Raw genomic sequence first — 19,045 nt, forward strand, 5'->3', positions numbered from 1 at the left:
CTCATTTTTAATATTCCTAAGCTTGAAGGTCTGTAATTTCTCTCTTTTTCAAAAAAGGGACAGCATTTTTTCCCCATTTTCTGGATTCGCCAGATCTCCAGGAATTCTCAAAGATATTCCCCTTTAGTGAATTTTCAATCTGCAAGTTCCATCAATATTCAGGATGAGTACAATTTATCTAGCCCTGGAAACTTGAAGTCATTTAAATTAGCCACATATTTTGAACCTGTTTTTTTGCTTACACTTGTGCCTATAGCACAAGTAGTCCTCGGTTCACAACTGGTCACTTAGCAACCGTTCGAAGTTACGATAGACTCCTTAAAAGGTTCTCAAGACCTGATTCTGAAGTTCTGATGCACCCCTCCCCCATGGTCATGTGATTGCATTTCACGCACTTAGCAACCAGCCCATAGTTATAACTGCTTGCAGCATCCGGCAATGATGTGACCATGATTTATGACTTTTTTCTTTCTTTTTTTTTTCCAAAACTCAGTATTTATTTTTGGTTTTTAGCAAAAACACCTCACAGTGAACAGACAGGGGGTCCCTAGCCCCTGGGCCGTGGCCCATTTGGAACTGGGCCGTGTGAGTGGCGGGCAAGTGTGCACACGAAGCTTCATTGTCATGAGCAGCAGGCACACATGTATGACGCTTGCGCAAATGGAGCTGCGTGTGTGCATGTATGCACACCTGCCCCTCACACAGAACCCTCCCCTCTTCTTCCTTCTTTTCCGCCAACCCGGAAAGGTTGGGGAGCGTTGTCTTAAGACCATCATGACTTACGACCATAATAGGCAAGCTGCATTAAACTCATAAATCAAAGACTACCTACGTATATCTCGTTTGCAGGATTTCTCAGTCTCCGGAGACCCTTCGCTCTCCAAGATTCCAAGCCACTTGATCTGAACTACTTTCTGCCTGAACGCACCAGAGTCCTCTCTTCTGAACTTCATTGCACTTGTCTAAAGCTTTTCTATTCCTCTTCCCCTTAAAATCACTAATGGAAGGAGAGATGTCATTCTCTCCCAAAGTTTCAGTCTCTTTTTTTACTTCTTCAAATAATCCATCCCTGTTAATAAGAATTAGGTCTAGAATAGCATATACCCCTTCATTATTTTTGTTAACTGTTATTTTATTTTATTTTATTCAAAACATTCAAATACACTCCAGAAAAGGATAAAATAGAAAATGCAAAACCAAAACAAAACTAATGTCACGGTTCCAATAGATGAAACCAGTTAAAAGAACTTCAAGGCCAGGATTTTTTTCTTAAAGAACATTTTATCAGGAAACAAAGTATCGGCACTTACATAGTTGAACCCAAGAATGAGATTCCCTCCTCCCAGATACAAAGTAACAAATTGTGATTCCCACCCTGCGAGAGCTGTCATAAATCACATCCCCCAATTAGCACAAAACGCGGGCTTTCCTCTCCAGCCTCTCAGCCCGCCAAAACCTTATCGGAGTTCCCCACTTCTATGGCTAGCTAAACCTTTAGGCATTTACCCCAAAACTCCCCCCCCACACACACTTCTACATCTGAACTCTAAAACAGGGCTTTTCAACCAGTGGTACGGGTACCACCTGTGGTACATTGGCACCTGGCAGGTGGTACATGACCATCCTAGAAAAATGGTAGCGGGGGAGGGGAATGAGCTGAACCGGTGGCAGCACCGCACAAGCCTGAGCGAGAGATGGCTGGAGATGCAGGGCTGTCAGGGCTCAGCGGAAGTGCCAGGATCAGCGCTTTTTCGGGGCTGTCAGGGCTCAGCAAAAGCACCAGGATCGTTGCCAGGCTCCAGCTGGAGCTCGGCACTGATTCTGGCGCTTCTGCTGAGCTCAGAAGAAGCGCTGATCAGCTGGAATGTTGCAGCATCTCCAGGGTCTTGTGATTTACATTCAGATGCTTGGCAACTGATTCATATTTATGACGGTCACAGTGTCCCAGGGTCACGTGAAGTGACCAAAACCTGCTGCAACCACCACCTAGCAGACGGGGGGAATAAAAACCAAACACACCCCCACCCCACCCCCGCGGCCAATCCTCAACAGAAATGCTCACAACAATGAAAACTTCGGACAGGAGGAAGAGTGCCGCCGGGCGGGCAGGCAGGTGTCTTGCTCGGCTGTGGCTTGGGGGGCACTTTTTTCAGTGCCATTGTAACTTTGAACAGTCACTAAGCGAACTGTTGTAAGTCAAGGACTGCCTGTATTTCATCACTTTTTTCTTTTCTTTTTTTTGGGGGGTCCTCTTGCTAGGCGACTGGTGGTACTCGGATGTTGCCATATCCTAAAAATGGTACAATGAGTGAAAAGTTTGAAAAGCCCTGCTCTAAAAGACTAAAAAGGCACATTTAAAGCAAGAGTAAAAATGGATGTCGTCAGAGCAATGACATCCAATGCCACAGCGCTGACAACTAGACAAAACAAAAGAAGAAATTATGTGTGCATAAAAAGAAAAAAAAGCATATACATGTTTGTATATTATTATATACAAATATATAATAAATAGATTTCAAAAATAATAATTTCCTCCCCTTTCAAAACAGGCACACAGTTTATGAACTTCTACAACTCTGCTTACCCTAACCCAAAAATCCACAATGGTTTCTAATCTACCATGAGCCACAACAATAGCCTCTGGTCCATCCAGGATCAAATGTCCTTGATTGATTCTTAATAAAAAGGCTTTTCCTTAAAATTTTAACTGGGATCTTTCCCAACACTTAGTATAACTCTTTCATCTATCCTCTGACAAATGTAGAGTTAAGTTTGTGCCAAATGTAAGGATGGAGAAAAATCACCCATTGTTACGGTCATGTGTTCCTTTGAAAATTTTGTTGAGAAGACCTTATCTGTATCTTCTGCCTGTCTGCACAAATCCCACAATGATCTCTCTCTTTGTTTCTCTCTTCTTTTATTCTTACCCAATTGCTCTCAGCAGGATTTCTGTGCTCCTATTTGTGCATTTCTGCCCAGGGAATCTGCTTTCTTTACATAGAGTGCAACACTCCATTCCTTCATGTTGAGCCTGTTCCTTTTGTATAAGCCGTAATCTTCCAGGGCTGTATTCCACTCATGCATGTCATCCCACCAAATGACAGCAATGCCTCTTGCATCAAATTAGTCCCCCTCTATTAGGGTATCATGTTCCCTCTGTTTGATTCCCATATTCTTTGCTTTGCTGAAGCAACATACAAGATTCATTGGCATGCTTGCCTTCGAATATTGCATCTGGCTGTCATTGCAAAAAGCTTTCGATAAATCCATGCTATACCAATGTGATCCTTGGGGGGAAACAAATAGGTCCAAACTGTTGGTTGTTGCTTCAGCTTGTGTCTTGTAGTGCTGCAAATTGATTTGGCTGTTTAACATTTCTTTGAGCTGTGCTGCTTCGTTTCCCTGGGCATCGTTAGTAATAACACAAGCAACAGTTTCCTGACAAACTGAACCATAGATTATAACCTGTTCAATCACACTTTTGTGCCCTGTGTATTCGCTGGTTCCTCCCAAGAGGTACCAGTTCCTCCTAATAGTTAAATTCATCTTGCTGCTCAGTTGTGCAGAATTCGTTTCTCTGTTTCTTGAGTTTAATTCGTTTCTTCGCCAAGCATTTCTGAGTTTCACAAACCTCATTGCCCTCCCTTCACCTTCATATATTGACTTCCCAAGGAGCCTTTGTTTCCCCTTATCTCCTTTTTCATTCATCCTTTTTGATCCATTTTGCAAAAATCTCAATAACTGCTGGGTGGCAGTAAATCAAGGTAGTCCTTGACTTACAACTATCCGTTTACCGACTGTCACAGTATTACAGAGTGGCATTGGAAAAAGTGACTTACACCCAGTCCTCAAATTTAGAACCGTTGCAGCATCCCCCACAGTGACACGATCAAATTTGGGCACTTGGCAACTGGCTTGTGTTTATGATGGCTGCAGCACATCTGGGTCATGGGATTGCCATCTGTGATCTTCCCAGCCGGCTTCCAACAAACGAAGTCAGTGGGGGAAACCAGATTGATTGACTTAACGACCACGTGTGATTCATTTAGCAGCCGCAGCGCTTTGCTTAACAACTGTGTCAAAAAGTAAAATTGGACATGGCTTTAGTTAACAAACCGCCTTGCTTAGCCACAGAAATTCTGATCCCCAATGGTGGTTATAAGTTGAGACTGCCTATAATATAAAAAGTTGAATGGGGTTTTGTATTTCTTTTCTGCCGTCTAGTAAGTCATCTGGATTGTTGCAGATAGCTTGGCACTTAAATCATCATCTCCCCAAGGAAAATTAAACAAATAATTTACCCGATGCAGAAAGAGCAGTTGGCATGGCTGGAGCAACAACCATGTGTGTGCAAACTGAAGATTTTCATGGGGCTGTAAGGAACATAAAACTGCTCCAGCAGAGTAGGAGAGTAAAACATTCTTATCTCGTTTTGCATTCCGACTCCCCCATTGAGTCATTTCATTTGCTTCACAGGGGAAAGGCAAGAACATTAAGGGAGAGGAGAGGAGTGAGAAAAACTAATATAAATACGAGTATCCCTTTTTCTAACTTTTTTCACTCCCATTGTGAAGGCGATGAAAAGAGATTACTTGAAAAGGCCCATTGTTTTTAAATATTTCAAACTGTTCACGGTAAAGAAAATATTGATACATAGCTCACCGAAGCTGTGAACTATCTTTTACTAAGCACTACCTGCCATCCCTGATTCTATTTAGTGATTCAGTGGTTGTGTGTGTGTGTGTTGTGAGTGTTTGTGAGTGTGAGAGAAGCAGAGAGACTGACTGCTGTGCTTACTCAGCCTTGAAATGTGGAAATGTATAATTAACCGAAAAGGGGGGGGGGCATTTGAGAAGTAATTACTGTTACTATCCCCTCCAGAGAAATGTACACGCCCAATAAAATCACTTTGCTCACAGAATTATCTGTTACCTAACAGATGGTGAAAGTGTGTATTTCTAAGCTGCTAAATGTGTGCATTACAAACTAGTTCTTTTCCTGAAATCAGTGTGAATTTTATTTTAAAATACATACGTAGTTTATACGTACCTTGGGTGTTCATGGATTGGCTGTAGTTAGCAAAGCAAAGCAATGGTTTTCATGTATTTTTTTTTTATTTTGAAGCTCTGAATTCTACACAGTGGTAAACATAGAATATAGTTGGAAGGGACATTGGAGGTCTTCTAGTCCATCCCCTTGCTTCAGCAGCAGACCCTTACCATTTCAGATAAATGGTTGTCCAACCTCTTTGCGAAAGCCTCAGTGATGGAGCACCCACAATTTCTGAAGGCAAGCTATTCCAGTGGTTGATCTCCCCATTAGAAAATTTCTCCTTAGCTCTAGGTTGCTTCTCTGCTTGGTTAGTTTCCATCCATTGTTTCTCCTCTTACCTTTTGGTGTTGTTGTGATTCAGGGTCAGCCTGTGGGTTCGGCAGTTGGGTCGGACGACTCAGAGGAGGAGTGGGGTGTTGAAGACCTTGCTGAGGGGGTTGAAGATCTTGCTGATGAGAGCCCTCAGCCAGGCCCCTCCCACTTGGTCACCACGGAGACCCAGCTGTGTGAGCCTGACAGCGTGGATGAAGATGACCCACAGCTGGCCCTGTTCAAGGACGCCCGACGCAGGAGGCAGTCAAGGCAATGGGGCTCCTCGGAAGGAGGCAGAGAGAAGCCACGCCCTGAACTCTATATAAGGGGAATGTGTGGGAGGGCTGGTTTGCTGAAGGCAACCGTTTGGATAGTTCCTGTTTCTTAAAGCTCCTGTTTCTTGGTTGTGTCTTGTTTGTTTTTGTAGCTATAAATTTGGCAGGCGTAATTCCAGCCTCTTGCCTTCTTGTAAAAGGGGTTGTCCCTGCCTTTTCTGCAGGGCCGGTAGCAGGCTGGTACAGAAAAGGTGTTTGTGAAAATTGTTTGACTCCCCTCGTCTTTGTCGGAACCTCTCAAATATTGGAACACTGCTATCATGTTTCCCCTAGTAGTTCTTCTTTTCACTAGACTAGACATACCCAATTCCTGTAACCATTCTTCGTATGTTTTAGTCTGCACCCCCCTGATCATTCTTGTTGCTCTTCTCTGCACTCTTTCCAGAGTCTCAACATCTTTTTTTATATTGGAGTGACCAGAACCGGATACAGAATTCCAAGTGTGGCCTTACTAAGGCTTTGTAAAGCAGCACTAACTTCATTTGATCTTGATTCTATCCCTCTGTCAATGCAGCCTCGGATTGCACTGGCAATTTTGGCTGCTGCCACAATACTGTTGGCTCATATTTAAGTGATTGTCCACTAGGACTTCAAGATCCCTCTCATAGTTATTGGCATTTCACCTAGTCCAGTGGTGGCGAACCTATGGCATATGTCCCAGAGGTGGCACTCAGAGCCCTCTCTGTGGGCACGTGCACTGTTGCCCCAGCCCCGCCTCCCCCCGTGGCCCCCTCCATACCAGCAGTCCCCTGGAGGAGAGTCGCCCCCGGGTGTGGGCCAAGTGGAGAAGCACAGCCAAGGACATGGCAGCCGGGCAGCGGGGAGAAGACTCCGCCCTCGTGCCCCATTGCGTGCAGATGACGCTGTAGGGCGGGGGCACGGAGTGGAGCAGGGGGGCGGGAGAGGGTTTGGGGCACTGGGTCTCTAAAAGTTCCGCCATCACTGACCTAGTCTATACCTATATGGTTGTTGTTGTTTTTTTCTTGCCTAAGTGTAAAACCTTATTTTTATCTACATTGAATTTCATTTTGCCCAGTGTTCAAGGCTGTCAAGATCTTTTTGGATCTTCAGTTTGTCTTCTAGGATGTTTATAATTATAAAAACTATAATGGTAAAAATGCAGAACGGATTTTCCTATGCTGAGTTTGTATGTAATAATGATATGTTTATTTAGCACAGTTTATTCACCTTTTTGCTCATATTTCTCAAGCTATTTGAATAGGAATGTGATTCCATTCTGTGTGGTGAATTTAGCGCAACTCAGTCATTTTTAGCCGTTACGCTAAGTCTCAGTTATATTTCTGTGAGCTCAGCCACTGGCACTTCTAAATCATGGTTTAGAGCTTAGCATTTTATGGGAACCAGGCCACTGTGTTCAACAAACTACAATTATAGCAGTCCAATTAATTATATTCCCCCAATTTTTTCAGTTTTATTTTTCTCAATTTGTATCCCCATGAGATTGATCTAACTTGGCCTAGCCTTAGTTTGCATCTCATTAAACCTCATTTGACACTTGGAAAGCATCTGATATTGGGATGATGGTATTTTGGGAAGTGAGGTCTTAATGAAGCCAGGCCAGTGGTGGGATTCAGCTGGCTCGCACCAGTTCAGCCCAGGTCCAGAATGGACTTCCGGAAGCAGCATCCACAAAGAGAACCGGTTGTTCACATATTTGAATCCCACCACTGAGCCAGGCTGTGTTTTGGAAAGCATAAATTGCTGGAGAAGTTTCTATTGTATTTGCTGATTTAGCCCATCGCTTTTATTTTAGTGCTACGGTATCTGCCTACTCATGTCACCCTTGTAATTATAGTCTCAAAAATTAGGGTAACTTTTATCCTCAGTAGCTGATTTTTTTTTAAATCACGGTTTTGCTGTTTTGCTGAAGGAATAGTTGAGAATACAAAGAAATCTTGCATCCTATAATTACACTTTCATTGTCTTTCATGGCAGTTTGCCTGTTGTTGTTTTTTTTAAAAAAAAAACACGAAAAAAACCTGCATGCATTCTTCATTTTCTGTCATTTATTAATTACACTAAAAATTATAATGGCAGTTTTTAAAAACCGGAAATGGGATAAAATAGCAAAGAATATTCTTCTATTACAGTATGTGGAAGAATGAGTTGTTTTAGAATGTTGATCAGATAAAAAGACAGGTTTCAGGATTTAAAATTATTTTCTATATCAACCTCAGGAACAGTACCTATGATTATTTAGACTATTCAGTTTGCTAGATCTAATGTAACTATTTTAGAGACTGCAAATATTTCAAACATGATGCAGATGAAGCTCCTCAGACTTTGTACAAGTGTAGAACTTTTTGTTCCAATAACACGAGCCTGCAAAAAAGTTGTGGCTCCTTTAAGAGTCATATTATCATTAATGAATCTACTCTTCATGAATCAATATATTTTTTAAAACTCTTACAAAAGTTTGGGGGAAAACGCACATAAGCTTTAAAGAATAGCAGTGGTATGTTGTGTTTTTACTGTGCAAGATTCAAATAATTTCTTCTGAATCATTTTTGAGGCATGCTTAGCCATATTAATTTCATCTTTTAAAAGAAGTTCTAAGAAATCTGAATAGGGGCCAAGATTTGAAGCTTGCATCTTGCAGTAACATACCAATACAGGTAATCTTCAACTTACAACCACACTTGAGCCCCAAATTTCTGTTGTTAAGTGAGACATTTGTTAAGTGAATTTTGCCCCACTTTACGACCTTTCTTGCCATAGTTCTTAAGTGAGTCACTGCAGTTGATAAAGTAGTAACCTGGTTGTTAAGTGAATCTGGCTTCCCCATTGACTTTGCCTGTCAGAAGGTCGCAAAAAGACATCACATGACCTTGGGACACAGCAACGGTCATAAGTGTGAACCAGTTGCCAAGCATCTGAAATTTGATCGCATGATCCTGGGGAATACTGCAAAGTTCATAACTTTGAAAAACAGCCATAAGACACATTTTTTCAGTACTGTTGTAACTTTGAACGGTCGCTAAATGAGCTGTTGTAAATTGAGGGCTACCTATACAAGCATACAGCCCTTATAACCTGTTTTTTTTTAATGCATTCTCCAACCGCATAAAGATTGTGCAATCTGTTTTAAATTGTAGATCTCAAACCATAGTGACTGAGTTTACCCAACATGCTAGGCTAAAAGCTAAGCTATGGTATTTGGGCTATGCTTTCTCCTGAAACATAGATTCTTCTTTTAAATTGTTCTAATTTTAAGTATATGCCACCCAGCGTCATTCTACAATCAGGCAGCCTCTGACATTTAGTAATTATAGCAATAGCAATAGCCCTTAGATTTATATACCGCTTCATAGTGCTTTACAGCCCTCTCTAAGGGGTTTATAGAATCGGCATATTGCCCCCAACAATCTTAATTTACCAACCTCGGAAGGTTGGAAGGCTGAGTCAATCTTGAGCTGGTCAGGATCAAACTCTAGGCTGTGGGCAGAGTTAGCCTGCAATAAATACTGCATTCTAACCATTGCACCACCGCTCTTCATTATGACACAAGAAGAACAAATAAAAGATATCTTTGCTTATCGCAATGTGTGAACTCTGCTACTTAGTTTTCTCTCCAAGTAAACCAATTCATATTTTGAGTTTTTTGCAATGAATGGCTGGAATGAAGCCCATTTTTGTTATATGAAGCTCCATACAATATATTGATTCAGTGTCTCCCATAACATCTGTCTCTGAAAGCAGAAATATTTGGAGAAAGAAGCAACAATCAGTTTTCAGTGGTCTTTAAATGACTCTCTTGTTGCAAGATTTAATGGAAGTATTCATCTAGAAATTGAATAAGCAAATATTGCTTCCAAGGTTAGTTTCCCATAAAACTGAATGGAGCATCAATTCAAACCTTGCAGAGGTAATCCTCGACTTATGACCACAACTGAGCCCAACATTTCTGTCGCTAAGCGAGACGGTTGCTAAGTGAATTTTTCCCCATTTTACGACCTTTCTTGCCACAGTTGCTAAGTAAACCACTCCAAGTTAGTAACAAGGCTATTAAGTCAATCTGGCTTCCCCATCGACTTTGCTTGTCAGAAGGTCTTAGAAGTTGACCACATGACCCTGGGACACTGCAACCGTCATAAATATGAGTTAGCTGCTAGATGTCTAAAATTTTGACCACGTGACCACAGGGATACTGCAATGGTCATAAGTTTGAAAAATGGTCACGAATCACATTGTAAGTTCGAATGATCAATAATTGAACTGTTGTTAAGTCGAGGAGTACCTGTATACAGATGACCCCTCCCATAACAAGTGATTGGTGCTGGATTGTAGAGGAATAGGTTATGTGACTAAAGTCGACCTGTTGATCTTTCAGATGTACATCACTAGCACAATCAAGACAAAGAGCAGTCGGCTTGCCAAGCCAGTATTGTGTCTGGGGACACTTTGTGCTGCCTTCCTTACAGGGCTCAACCGAGTTTCTGAGTACCGAAACCACTGTTCAGATGTCATTGCAGGCTTCATCTTGGGAAGCGCAGTAGCACTCTTCCTGGTAGGTGAATAACTTCTGCTGTCATTTTCGTATGGAAAATTCAGTATCCAACCTGGGCCAACTATCTGTTCATACAAGGCTGAAGGAAACAGAAAAGTCATTTTCAAGATCAGTTTGAGGGAACAGACAGCCTATTCCCTGTTACTCGAACCGAAATTGATCAGACTTTTTTTTAAAAAAAAACAACAACAGTGGCCAGTCATTGGTTCGTGGCCTCCGCTGTACTTGTGGCAAACTTTGCTTCCCAACATCTCTGGTTTACTTCTTACCACAACATTTGTCCCGTGAAAGAGCTGCTTCTTTCTCATCTGAGTCACACGTTTGTGCACTGTTATCTAACGTGCTGACTAGGAAACGATGTGGTACGATCATGGGTTGCTGTGATATAAACCCACTTTGAAAAGTTTTAGCGGATGATTTTAGAAAGAGTGTTACTGATTCTGAGGGTCAGTAAACACCTTTGCTAGATGTTGCTCAGTATAAGCCAAAATTATGCAACGCACATGGAATGTTTTTAGAACACAGGAGAGCTTTTAATGCGTTGCAAAGGATGAACAAGATAAAACTGGTAGCTTATGTCCATCTAAAACAGGGGTAGGCAACCTTGGCTGTTTTATGACTCGTGGACTTCAACTCCCAGAATTCCTGAGCCAGCATGGCTCAGCTTGGAAACCTCTCCCTTTCTCCTCAGCATTGCTGGCTCAGGAATTCTGGGAGTTGAAGTCCACGAGTCATAAAAGAGCCAAGGTTGCCTACCCCTGCTCTAAAAGAATGTCATTTCAGTGATAGAAACTAAACCCACCCCACAAAATGCCTGCAAATGTGATTGCTTCAGGAATCTTCTTTTCCCTTTCCGATCCCAAGGGCATTTGTGTAGTCCATAATTTCAAGGGAGCACATGGGACACCTTCAAAATCAAAACTGGATGAGCAAAGAGGCATGCCCTTGATGGCGTTTCCACGAGTGGAAAGTCCTTTGGAGACACTGAGTGCCCAGGTACCATTTAACCTTCTGTTTTGAGCTTTTATCCATTTCTCTTTTTGATTAACTCTTTTTCAATAGTTTAGTTCTTTATATTACAAATAAAAATGGTAGTTAATTTTCTCCTGTGTTTTTAACATTTTTTGGCAGGATAAATAACAGCGTTAAAAAAAAAGACAACCATTTAGGAGCAGCGTTATTTAATTAGATCAATCCTTCCTTCCTGTATTTTTATATTCTATCATCATCTATTTCATCAATTCTGGATTAAAGATAATCATTTAACTGGGACAATCTGCTCAATAACAAATATCCTCCCAAGTATCTTGGCAATTATATTTGAGCCTCCAAGCTACTTCAGATACTATGTCCTATACAAGTAATTTTAAAGCAGGATGGGGAACTGTGTTGTAATCCAGTTCCCGTTATCTCCAGCTAACAGGGTGGAATCTCATTAAATATGGTAATTGGAGCTGGAAACTCTTGCATTAAGTGACATGGACGTAATTGAAAAACCACGTGACCGTGCTGCTTAGTGACAGCAGTTCTGGCAGTCCCAGTTGTCATTGTTAAGCAAGGACTGTATGGGTCGTTAAGCAAAGCAACGTGCTTTGTTGCTGAGCTGCGCCACGCGATCCCAGAAGCCGCCGCCAATTTCCAAATAGCTGCATGGAATTGTGGACTCTCAGAAAATGCTTGGCGCTTCCGGGATCGCACCTCACAGCCCAACAACAAAGCAGCTTGCTTTACTTCCCTAAGCCAAGCTCCAGAGCTTGTTGAAAGGAAAGCGCGCAATGGGCGGTGCAGGTGAGAAGGAGGGCATGGGGCTCAGTGGGTTGGAAAGTAGGCCCAACGCATGTGGGAACAGGGCAGGAAGCAGAGCACAGGCTTCATTGGGGTGGAGGGAGGCCTAATAGGAGGCCTGGGGAAGGGCCTGCACTGAGCATCCCAGGACCTCCCCCGGGGACCCTTAATGTGCTCCACTTAACAACCTGCACATTTGTTGAATGACCGCATTGAGAAGACCAGGGGTGGTTCGTGAGGTAATAATATCAATGCTTCACTTAACGGCTGTCATGACTTCTGACTGTAACAGACAGTCTTAATTGTTTACTTAATTATCCTTGGATACTTAATTATCCTTGGATTATGTTTTTTTTATCCTTATTGCTTCCAACCTAATAGAACATTGGAATTAAATTAGGGGATCAGATCAACATCTCTTCACCTGTCCACCCACAGGATAACACTCCGAAAATGAACAAAATGGAATTATGTTTGGTATTTGGGGAGGGAGGAAGAGAAAAGAGTTTGAAACAGGAGAAAATTATCCCCCCCAAAAAATGCCCCCTCCTTCCTTTTTTTGCCTTGGTGGAGCAGTGGGCTAATGCCTCCTTAAGTAACACCAGCTGCCTGCAATTAGTGCAGGTTCGCATTCCACCAGGCTCAAGGTTAATTCAGCTTTCCATCCTTCCGAGGTAGGTAAAATGAGGACCCAGATTGTTGGGGGCAATTAAGCTGACTTTGTAAAAATGCCACTTGGGGTGTGTGTGAAAGCCCTAATAAGCAGGCATATACATAGAATGAAGGCTACTGCTAAGTTTGTAAGCCGCCCTGAGTCTTCGGAGAAGGGCGGGATATAAATGGAATTAAAATAAATAAAAAATTTCCTTCCTGGTCATATGACCTAAGGTAGAAGTGTTTTGAACAGGTTAAAAGCAGTTCCAGACACCATACTCTGCGTGCTTTCCCTACCTTATTTTTTTATTTGTCCCAAGATCAACAGTTGTGACCACATCACTGCATACTAAAGCATATTCTGTGTCTTCTCTCTTTGTTCTGCAGAATCATTCTGCCTCTATGACCGAAGTAACCTGATCTGAACATCAAGAGAATTTTTTATTGCCCTCTGCTACAGTACTCCCACAAGAATACACAGTTATACTAATTGTCAAACTGTGACGACCAGTATTATGTTATGTCTAGTTAGGAACTAATGTTTTTGTACATTTTTGTATGAGGAAGTGATATAGCTTGCCCTGGAATTCCCACCCACTTTTTTTTTCTTGTTGTCAGCTTTAATATATTTATGCCAGAATTTAAGACTAATGAAAACAAAAAAGAAACAAGACAAAAAAATATGAACTCTTTTTTGATTAAAATGTGTTCTGAGGCACTACACCTTTGGGAACTGTTGATGTTTTGTGATATTTGTACACACAAACTTTTTGGTTTTGTTTTGTTTTATATAAAACAAATTAAATGATAATTATAATACTAATTCATTTTTTTTACCTTTTTATTACCAGAGATGATGCTTCCAGTAAGTGAGGAGTTCAGATTCAGTATTGGTAGTGCAATTCTGCAGAATTCATATTCATTTTCTAGAAGTTATTGTAGAATTGTCTCTACATTACTGCTATATCTGGCCCTTTAGGTTATCGATAATGAGAAATATGTATTTTGAATGCTGATTCAACATAGCAAGACTAAGAAATTGTCTGTTTGCATACTTTGATTCCTCTTATACAAGTCCTATAATTGTGACTGTGTGAACAGGAAATACCTGGACTTTCTTTCAGGAGTCCCACGTTTTTCTATGGAGCTTGCTCAGGAAATTGTCCCAAGGAATTATGCTCAAGACGTGCAATCTTTGGGTTGTTGACTTAAGACTAATTTCCTTAGCCCCAAGGTTTTCATTGTGCATAATTCACACTGCTTGCTTAGCAGCTTTTGGTTGTCTCGTAAGAGTCTGCTTCAAGCAAACTTCCTTCATATAAAACAAGTCTCTTTTGGCACGATGGAAATTATAGAGAAAGCCTGAGTGTGAATGCACACATCTTGTGCCCTGTCCTTAAGGTTATTACCTTGAACTGCAAGAACAAATGACTGCCGCTTTTAGTTAATGTCAGAGTCCAGTTTAGCACTAATAGCTTAGCAGATTGGATCAAGAAGTCATAGTGTTAGTCAAAAGACTGTATCATTAGCCTTTTAGTAGATTTGAGGAACAGAAGAACGAGTTGGGAACTAGGAGAATGAAGTATTATTGCAGTATTATTGCAGTCCCAGGCCAAAGAACAATGGTCTACACCAGGGGTAGGCAACCTTGGCTCTTTTATGGACTTCAACTCCTGAGCATGGCTGGCTCAGGAATTCTGGGAGTTGAAGTCCATGAGTCATAAAAGAGCCAGGGTTGCCTACCCCTAAGCTGAAGTCCACGTTGGTGTGGTACTTTTAAATTTCTTAAGAACTGTCTCTTCCTAAGAAGCATGAAAATCATGTAGGAAAACTTGTAGCCATAATCATTGAATCATTGACCAGAATTCTACCAAATGAGCATTTTTCCCCACTGTAAAGTAGACATATATGTATTGCTTTCTTGTGACATATGCATGCGTTTCTAAGACATGATAAGCTTTGGAAGTAGCATTTAACCTTGGAACAAATATATTAATCTCTTTAGAGCCACTCAAAATCCTGTATTTCATACAGCGCTTTGTAGAAGGCTCCAAACTGATGCTGAAAATTTGAAACCCATCACTGTGTTACCAACTGATGTTTTGTAATAGAAAGAGTGTAAATGTTTCATTGCTACCTTTGAGCATATTTTGCAACTCAGAAAGATGCCTTATAGGGCAAATACATTTGTGATTCAGTTCCACTGGTGCTAACATATATTGTAATAATGCCTTTCGTGTTGACACAAATAGGAAAAATCAGTTGCCGACTATGGGTGTCAAATATGAACCGTGTGAAAAGCATCTTTGTTGTGCCTCCTCAGAGGTGTCTCTCTCCATCCACAAGGAAATGCAAAAGAAATTGAGAACATCGCCTCAAGGAGGACGACTTGGCCAAACCTTTTACCTCATCTCTGCTTTTCCTTTCCCCAGCTCCCTGGGAAGATAAGCTGTCAAGGAGTTAAATGAAAACACCCAGGAAAAAGGCAGCCAAAAAGGACTTTGGGTTTCAGCAATTTTCCTTGTTTTCAAGCAGGGGACTCTTCTGAAGAGCTAGAACTTAGCATCTGTTGAAATAAAACGCAATCCTTAGAGCAACTCTTGAATTCCCCACCACCACCAAGAAAAAATGTGGGTCTAACTTTGTCCTAGTAATGCCGGCTTAATTTTCTGAATCATAATGTAATTAATTTGTATCCAAAACTGTTCTTTGTTTTGCACCGTATTGTTAACAAATCGAAGGAAATGAAAAGGACCAATTTGCTGGTCTCATTCTCTCCCCTTCCCCCAGTCCTAGAAATTTTCTGCCGCATCCCATTTTTCTAGCATGATCATAATCAGTAGCGTTTTCTTTGAAAAATGGAACTTCTCTCTGTATTTTTTTTCTGAAATGCCTGCCATGTTGATTCCTGGGTTTTTGTATATAATTTTTTTTCCAAAAGAGATAAAATTATCACAAAACTGTTTGCCTCAGGGCTTTTGTCATTTTCTTGGCGGAGTTGGGAGAGATATATGAGACTTGTCTTGTTTCTTAACTATGTGCCTCAGCTTTTCAGGAATAAACTTCCAATCATAGATTTCCTTTAAAACAGTCACCCTGTTGATACCTCACCGGTACCTCAGAAAGCGCAAGTCATTAAGAATCCTGTTAAGTCAGCCAATAATTCTCAAAATTGCTATCTAATACATTTAGAAGGTGCAGTTCAGAGAAGACTGGGATTATTAATAGCTATAATTGTATTTTCCTCTTGCATATGATACAAAAACATCATTAGTTCCAGAGTTCCTTACACAAGTATCCTGTTGAACCCACAATATACCTGATGCACAATACAATACAATAACCAGTGGTTCTCAAACTTTTCTTCACCACGGGCCCCCTTTAAATGCCTTTTGTGGCCCACAAGACTTAACACAAGATTTAAATCATAACATTTCCTCAAGCTTTTGTGGCCGCCTCGTGACGACATTAAGGCCCTCCTGGGGTCTGTGGACCACAGGTTGAGAACCACTGCTATACACAATACAAACCAATTGGAGTCACTAACTTGCTAATCTTATTGGGGAAAGATATTAAAATACCAGCACTGGGTCTTATGAGACAAGAGATGAGGCGGAAATTGACAACTGTAGCCATACCTAAAGTTGGACCAAACATGAGCTTACGGAGAACAAAACTAGGAATCTCGTCAAAAAGACAACTTTCAGAAAATAGCTCAGAAAGAATCAAATCATTAAGAGCCAAACCATATTTTTATTGATTGATTTGCTGCCCATCTTTCCTCAAGGCAACTCTTATGTATGCACCTAATAGAAATGTCATCAGGCAAAAAGCTAATCCCATTAACAGCTGGTGAATTTTACAAATCAATAAAGCAGGGACTTTGGGTGCTAGAAAGGACCTTGTTCATATCGGCTGTTTGAGACATTTGGGGTTTGGATTTGGTGACTTCCTCTAGCTAGCTAGTGCCTGGTCAGCCTAGATCAGGGGTAGGCAACCTTGGCTCTTTTATGACTCGTGGACTTCAACTCCCAGAATAACCTTGGCTCTTTTATGACTCATGGACAACTCCCAGAATAACCTTGGCTCTTTTATGACTCGTGGACTTCAGCTCCCAGAATAGCCAGCCGCTGGCTCAGGAATTCTGGGAGTTGAAGTCCATGAGTCATAAAAGAGCCAAGGTTGCCTACCCCTGGCCTAGATGAGAAGGAGGTGAGCATGTGAGGGTCTGCATAAGAGCAAATGAGTGTAAAAGCAACAACATACAGTACTTAAAATCAGTCATGCTTTGTTATGGCTTCAAATTTGAGAGATCCTCAGCATTTGGTTGAAAGTAATTTGTGTCTCCCAAGTCTTTTACCACAGACAACCTGGCTATGCATTCTACACATTCTGGCCATACTTCTGTGGATCACCTAGCTTGCAGGGGTGGGGGGGAGGGTTTGCTACAAAATCCACATTCCATACATGCAGCCTCAACAGGGTGTGTAAGTGGGGCAAATGGTCATAAGATAAACCTGGGTATTTTTTTAAAGTAACCACTGATCCAACTTGCAAAGAGAAACTCTTTTCTATAGAGTTGACTAGCTGGATGTGCATAACACTAAACCAGGGGTCCCCAACTCCCGGTCCATGGACCGGTACCAGTCCGTGGCATGCCAGCAACCATGCCACACAAACAAGCAAAGCCCCATCCACGGGATTCAGGCAGCACCCAAAACCACGCCCCCTCCGCTCTGCAGAAAAACCTCTCTCCATGTAACTGGTCCCCAACCTTTGGGGCACCTCTGTACTAAACTAGACCTGGATTGACAAATCAAAGTTCATATACCATGCTGTCTTCCCCCTCCCCACACACAAATAAAATGTTGTGGCTTTATGAAATTACCTTCTTCACCTAACAGGATAACAATAGCTGGATTTCTGTGTGTTGCACCACAAACTATCCAATCCCACTTTAGTCTGTAATTCACATTTTAAGATTGCAAAGATTTATATTGTTTAAGCAATGACGGCATTATGCAAACAAATGGTGTTTGTATCATTTATATGTCATGGGATATAAATGGAATTAAAATAAATAAATTATGCAAATAATACACCCTTGATGTATTTCCAGGCCTACCTCCATGTTGTGTCCAAGGCCTGGTAATCATGTCTAGAGACCCAGACTTTTGGTCACTGCTGCTTAATGCCCGGCCAGCCTGTGATAAAGCTGGCCTCATCCATAACTTCATTTGGGATGAGCAGGTGGATCTTGTTTGCATTATTGAAACTTACCTGGGCATAGGTGAGGGTGAGTGAGATGTTCCCCTCTTGGAGATGTGCCCAGCCAGGTTTCCTGCATTACATCACTTGTGAACACAGAATCAGGGTAGAGATGTGGCAATGATTATCTGAGACATCTTATGGCTTTGCAGATTGCCAAATGTCAGCCCTTGTTTGTGAAAATGAATTATAGCAACTTATATACCGCTTCATAGTGCTTTACAGCTTTCTCTAAGGGGTTTACAGATTTGTACCCAACAATCTGAGTCTTCATTTTACCAACCTCGGAAGGATGGAAGGCTGACTCAACCTTGAGCCGGAAAGGATCAAACTCCTGGCAGTGAGCAGTGAATTAGCCTGCAATACTGCATTCCAGCCACTGCGCCACCACAGCTCAGTGAGAAAAGACTGGCTTGTGTACCAGTCTTCCTATTGGATAGTAACCTCCTACCTGAGCTGCTCAAATCAGTGGCTAGACTGGCAGTGGAGTTCCTTCAAACTGTTGTCCCTTCAGTTGGTGTGGACTCAAGAGATGCCTTGGGAATTCTTGACCACTATGTGGCAACCCTAGATCTTACCCAAGTCATTTCTGGCCCCTCTCCCTGCAGACATCACACATTTGTCATAGCTTTTGTTTCATCAATAGAACATGATCTAGAGTTGAAGGATGTTACCATCAGTCCCCTGACATGGACAAATGATTCCTCATTGGTTTGGAGTTCTCTGGTGCTGTACTTCTCTGTGGGGAGGCAGGATCTATTTGAATAGTGTTCCCTGAGCACCTGATTAAACCCTACTGGATTACAGAGTAAGCTTGAAATTGTTCCTAGGGCTCTGGTACATGGTTCATCTGAGATCTTTGTTGCCACTTGGAAGGAAGGAGAACACTTTGGCCTTCAGTTAGATGGCACCTATGCAGACTCTTATGCGTGTGGATCCTTGAGGGGCCTCTTGTTTTCAGAGGAGCTCTAGGTGATAAAGCATCATGAAAGATACCTAGAATGCCACTGAAGGTAAACAGTGAACTCAATGAAGCACAGGTAAGTTTCTTTTAAGGATTATCTCTTGGCAATAAGGGTAGCAAAACATTATTTCTCAACCATTATTGTGA

General features: G+C 41.6%; 1 protein-coding gene and 1 long non-coding RNA gene across 5 annotated transcripts in view; one reads left to right on the top strand and one right to left on the bottom strand.

The window, feature by feature from the left end:
* PLPPR1 (phospholipid phosphatase related 1) overlaps positions 1-13,086 on the top strand; it is a gene marked incomplete at both ends in the record, with an annotated part of 68,223 nt that extends 55,137 nt beyond the window's left edge. Inside the window, 3 exons of the mRNA XM_081317881.1 lie at positions 10,051-10,227; positions 11,092-11,223; positions 13,054-13,086. Of these exons, the coding sequence (XP_081174007.1) occupies positions 10,051-10,227; positions 11,092-11,223; positions 13,054-13,086 (342 nt within the window). The remainder of the gene's footprint in view (positions 1-10,050; positions 10,228-11,091; positions 11,224-13,053) is intronic.
* LOC308662277 overlaps positions 1-19,045 on the bottom strand; it is a 907,910-nt gene that overhangs the window by 883,533 nt on the left and 5,332 nt on the right. For 2 of the 4 annotated variants that reach the window (XR_014025156.1, XR_014025157.1), the window contains exon 2: positions 2,063-2,290. This is a non-coding gene — a long non-coding RNA (uncharacterized lncRNA). Of the gene's footprint in view, positions 1-2,062; positions 2,291-2,927; positions 3,228-3,839; positions 4,011-19,045 lie in introns of those variants that run through there. The other 2 variants (XR_014025158.1, XR_014025159.1) reach the window with 2 other exon arrangements.

This window comes from Vipera berus (assembly GCF_964194415.1).
Source record: "Vipera berus genome assembly, chromosome: 2".
In the NCBI taxonomy this organism is placed as follows: Eukaryota; Metazoa; Chordata; class Lepidosauria; order Squamata; family Viperidae; genus Vipera; species Vipera berus.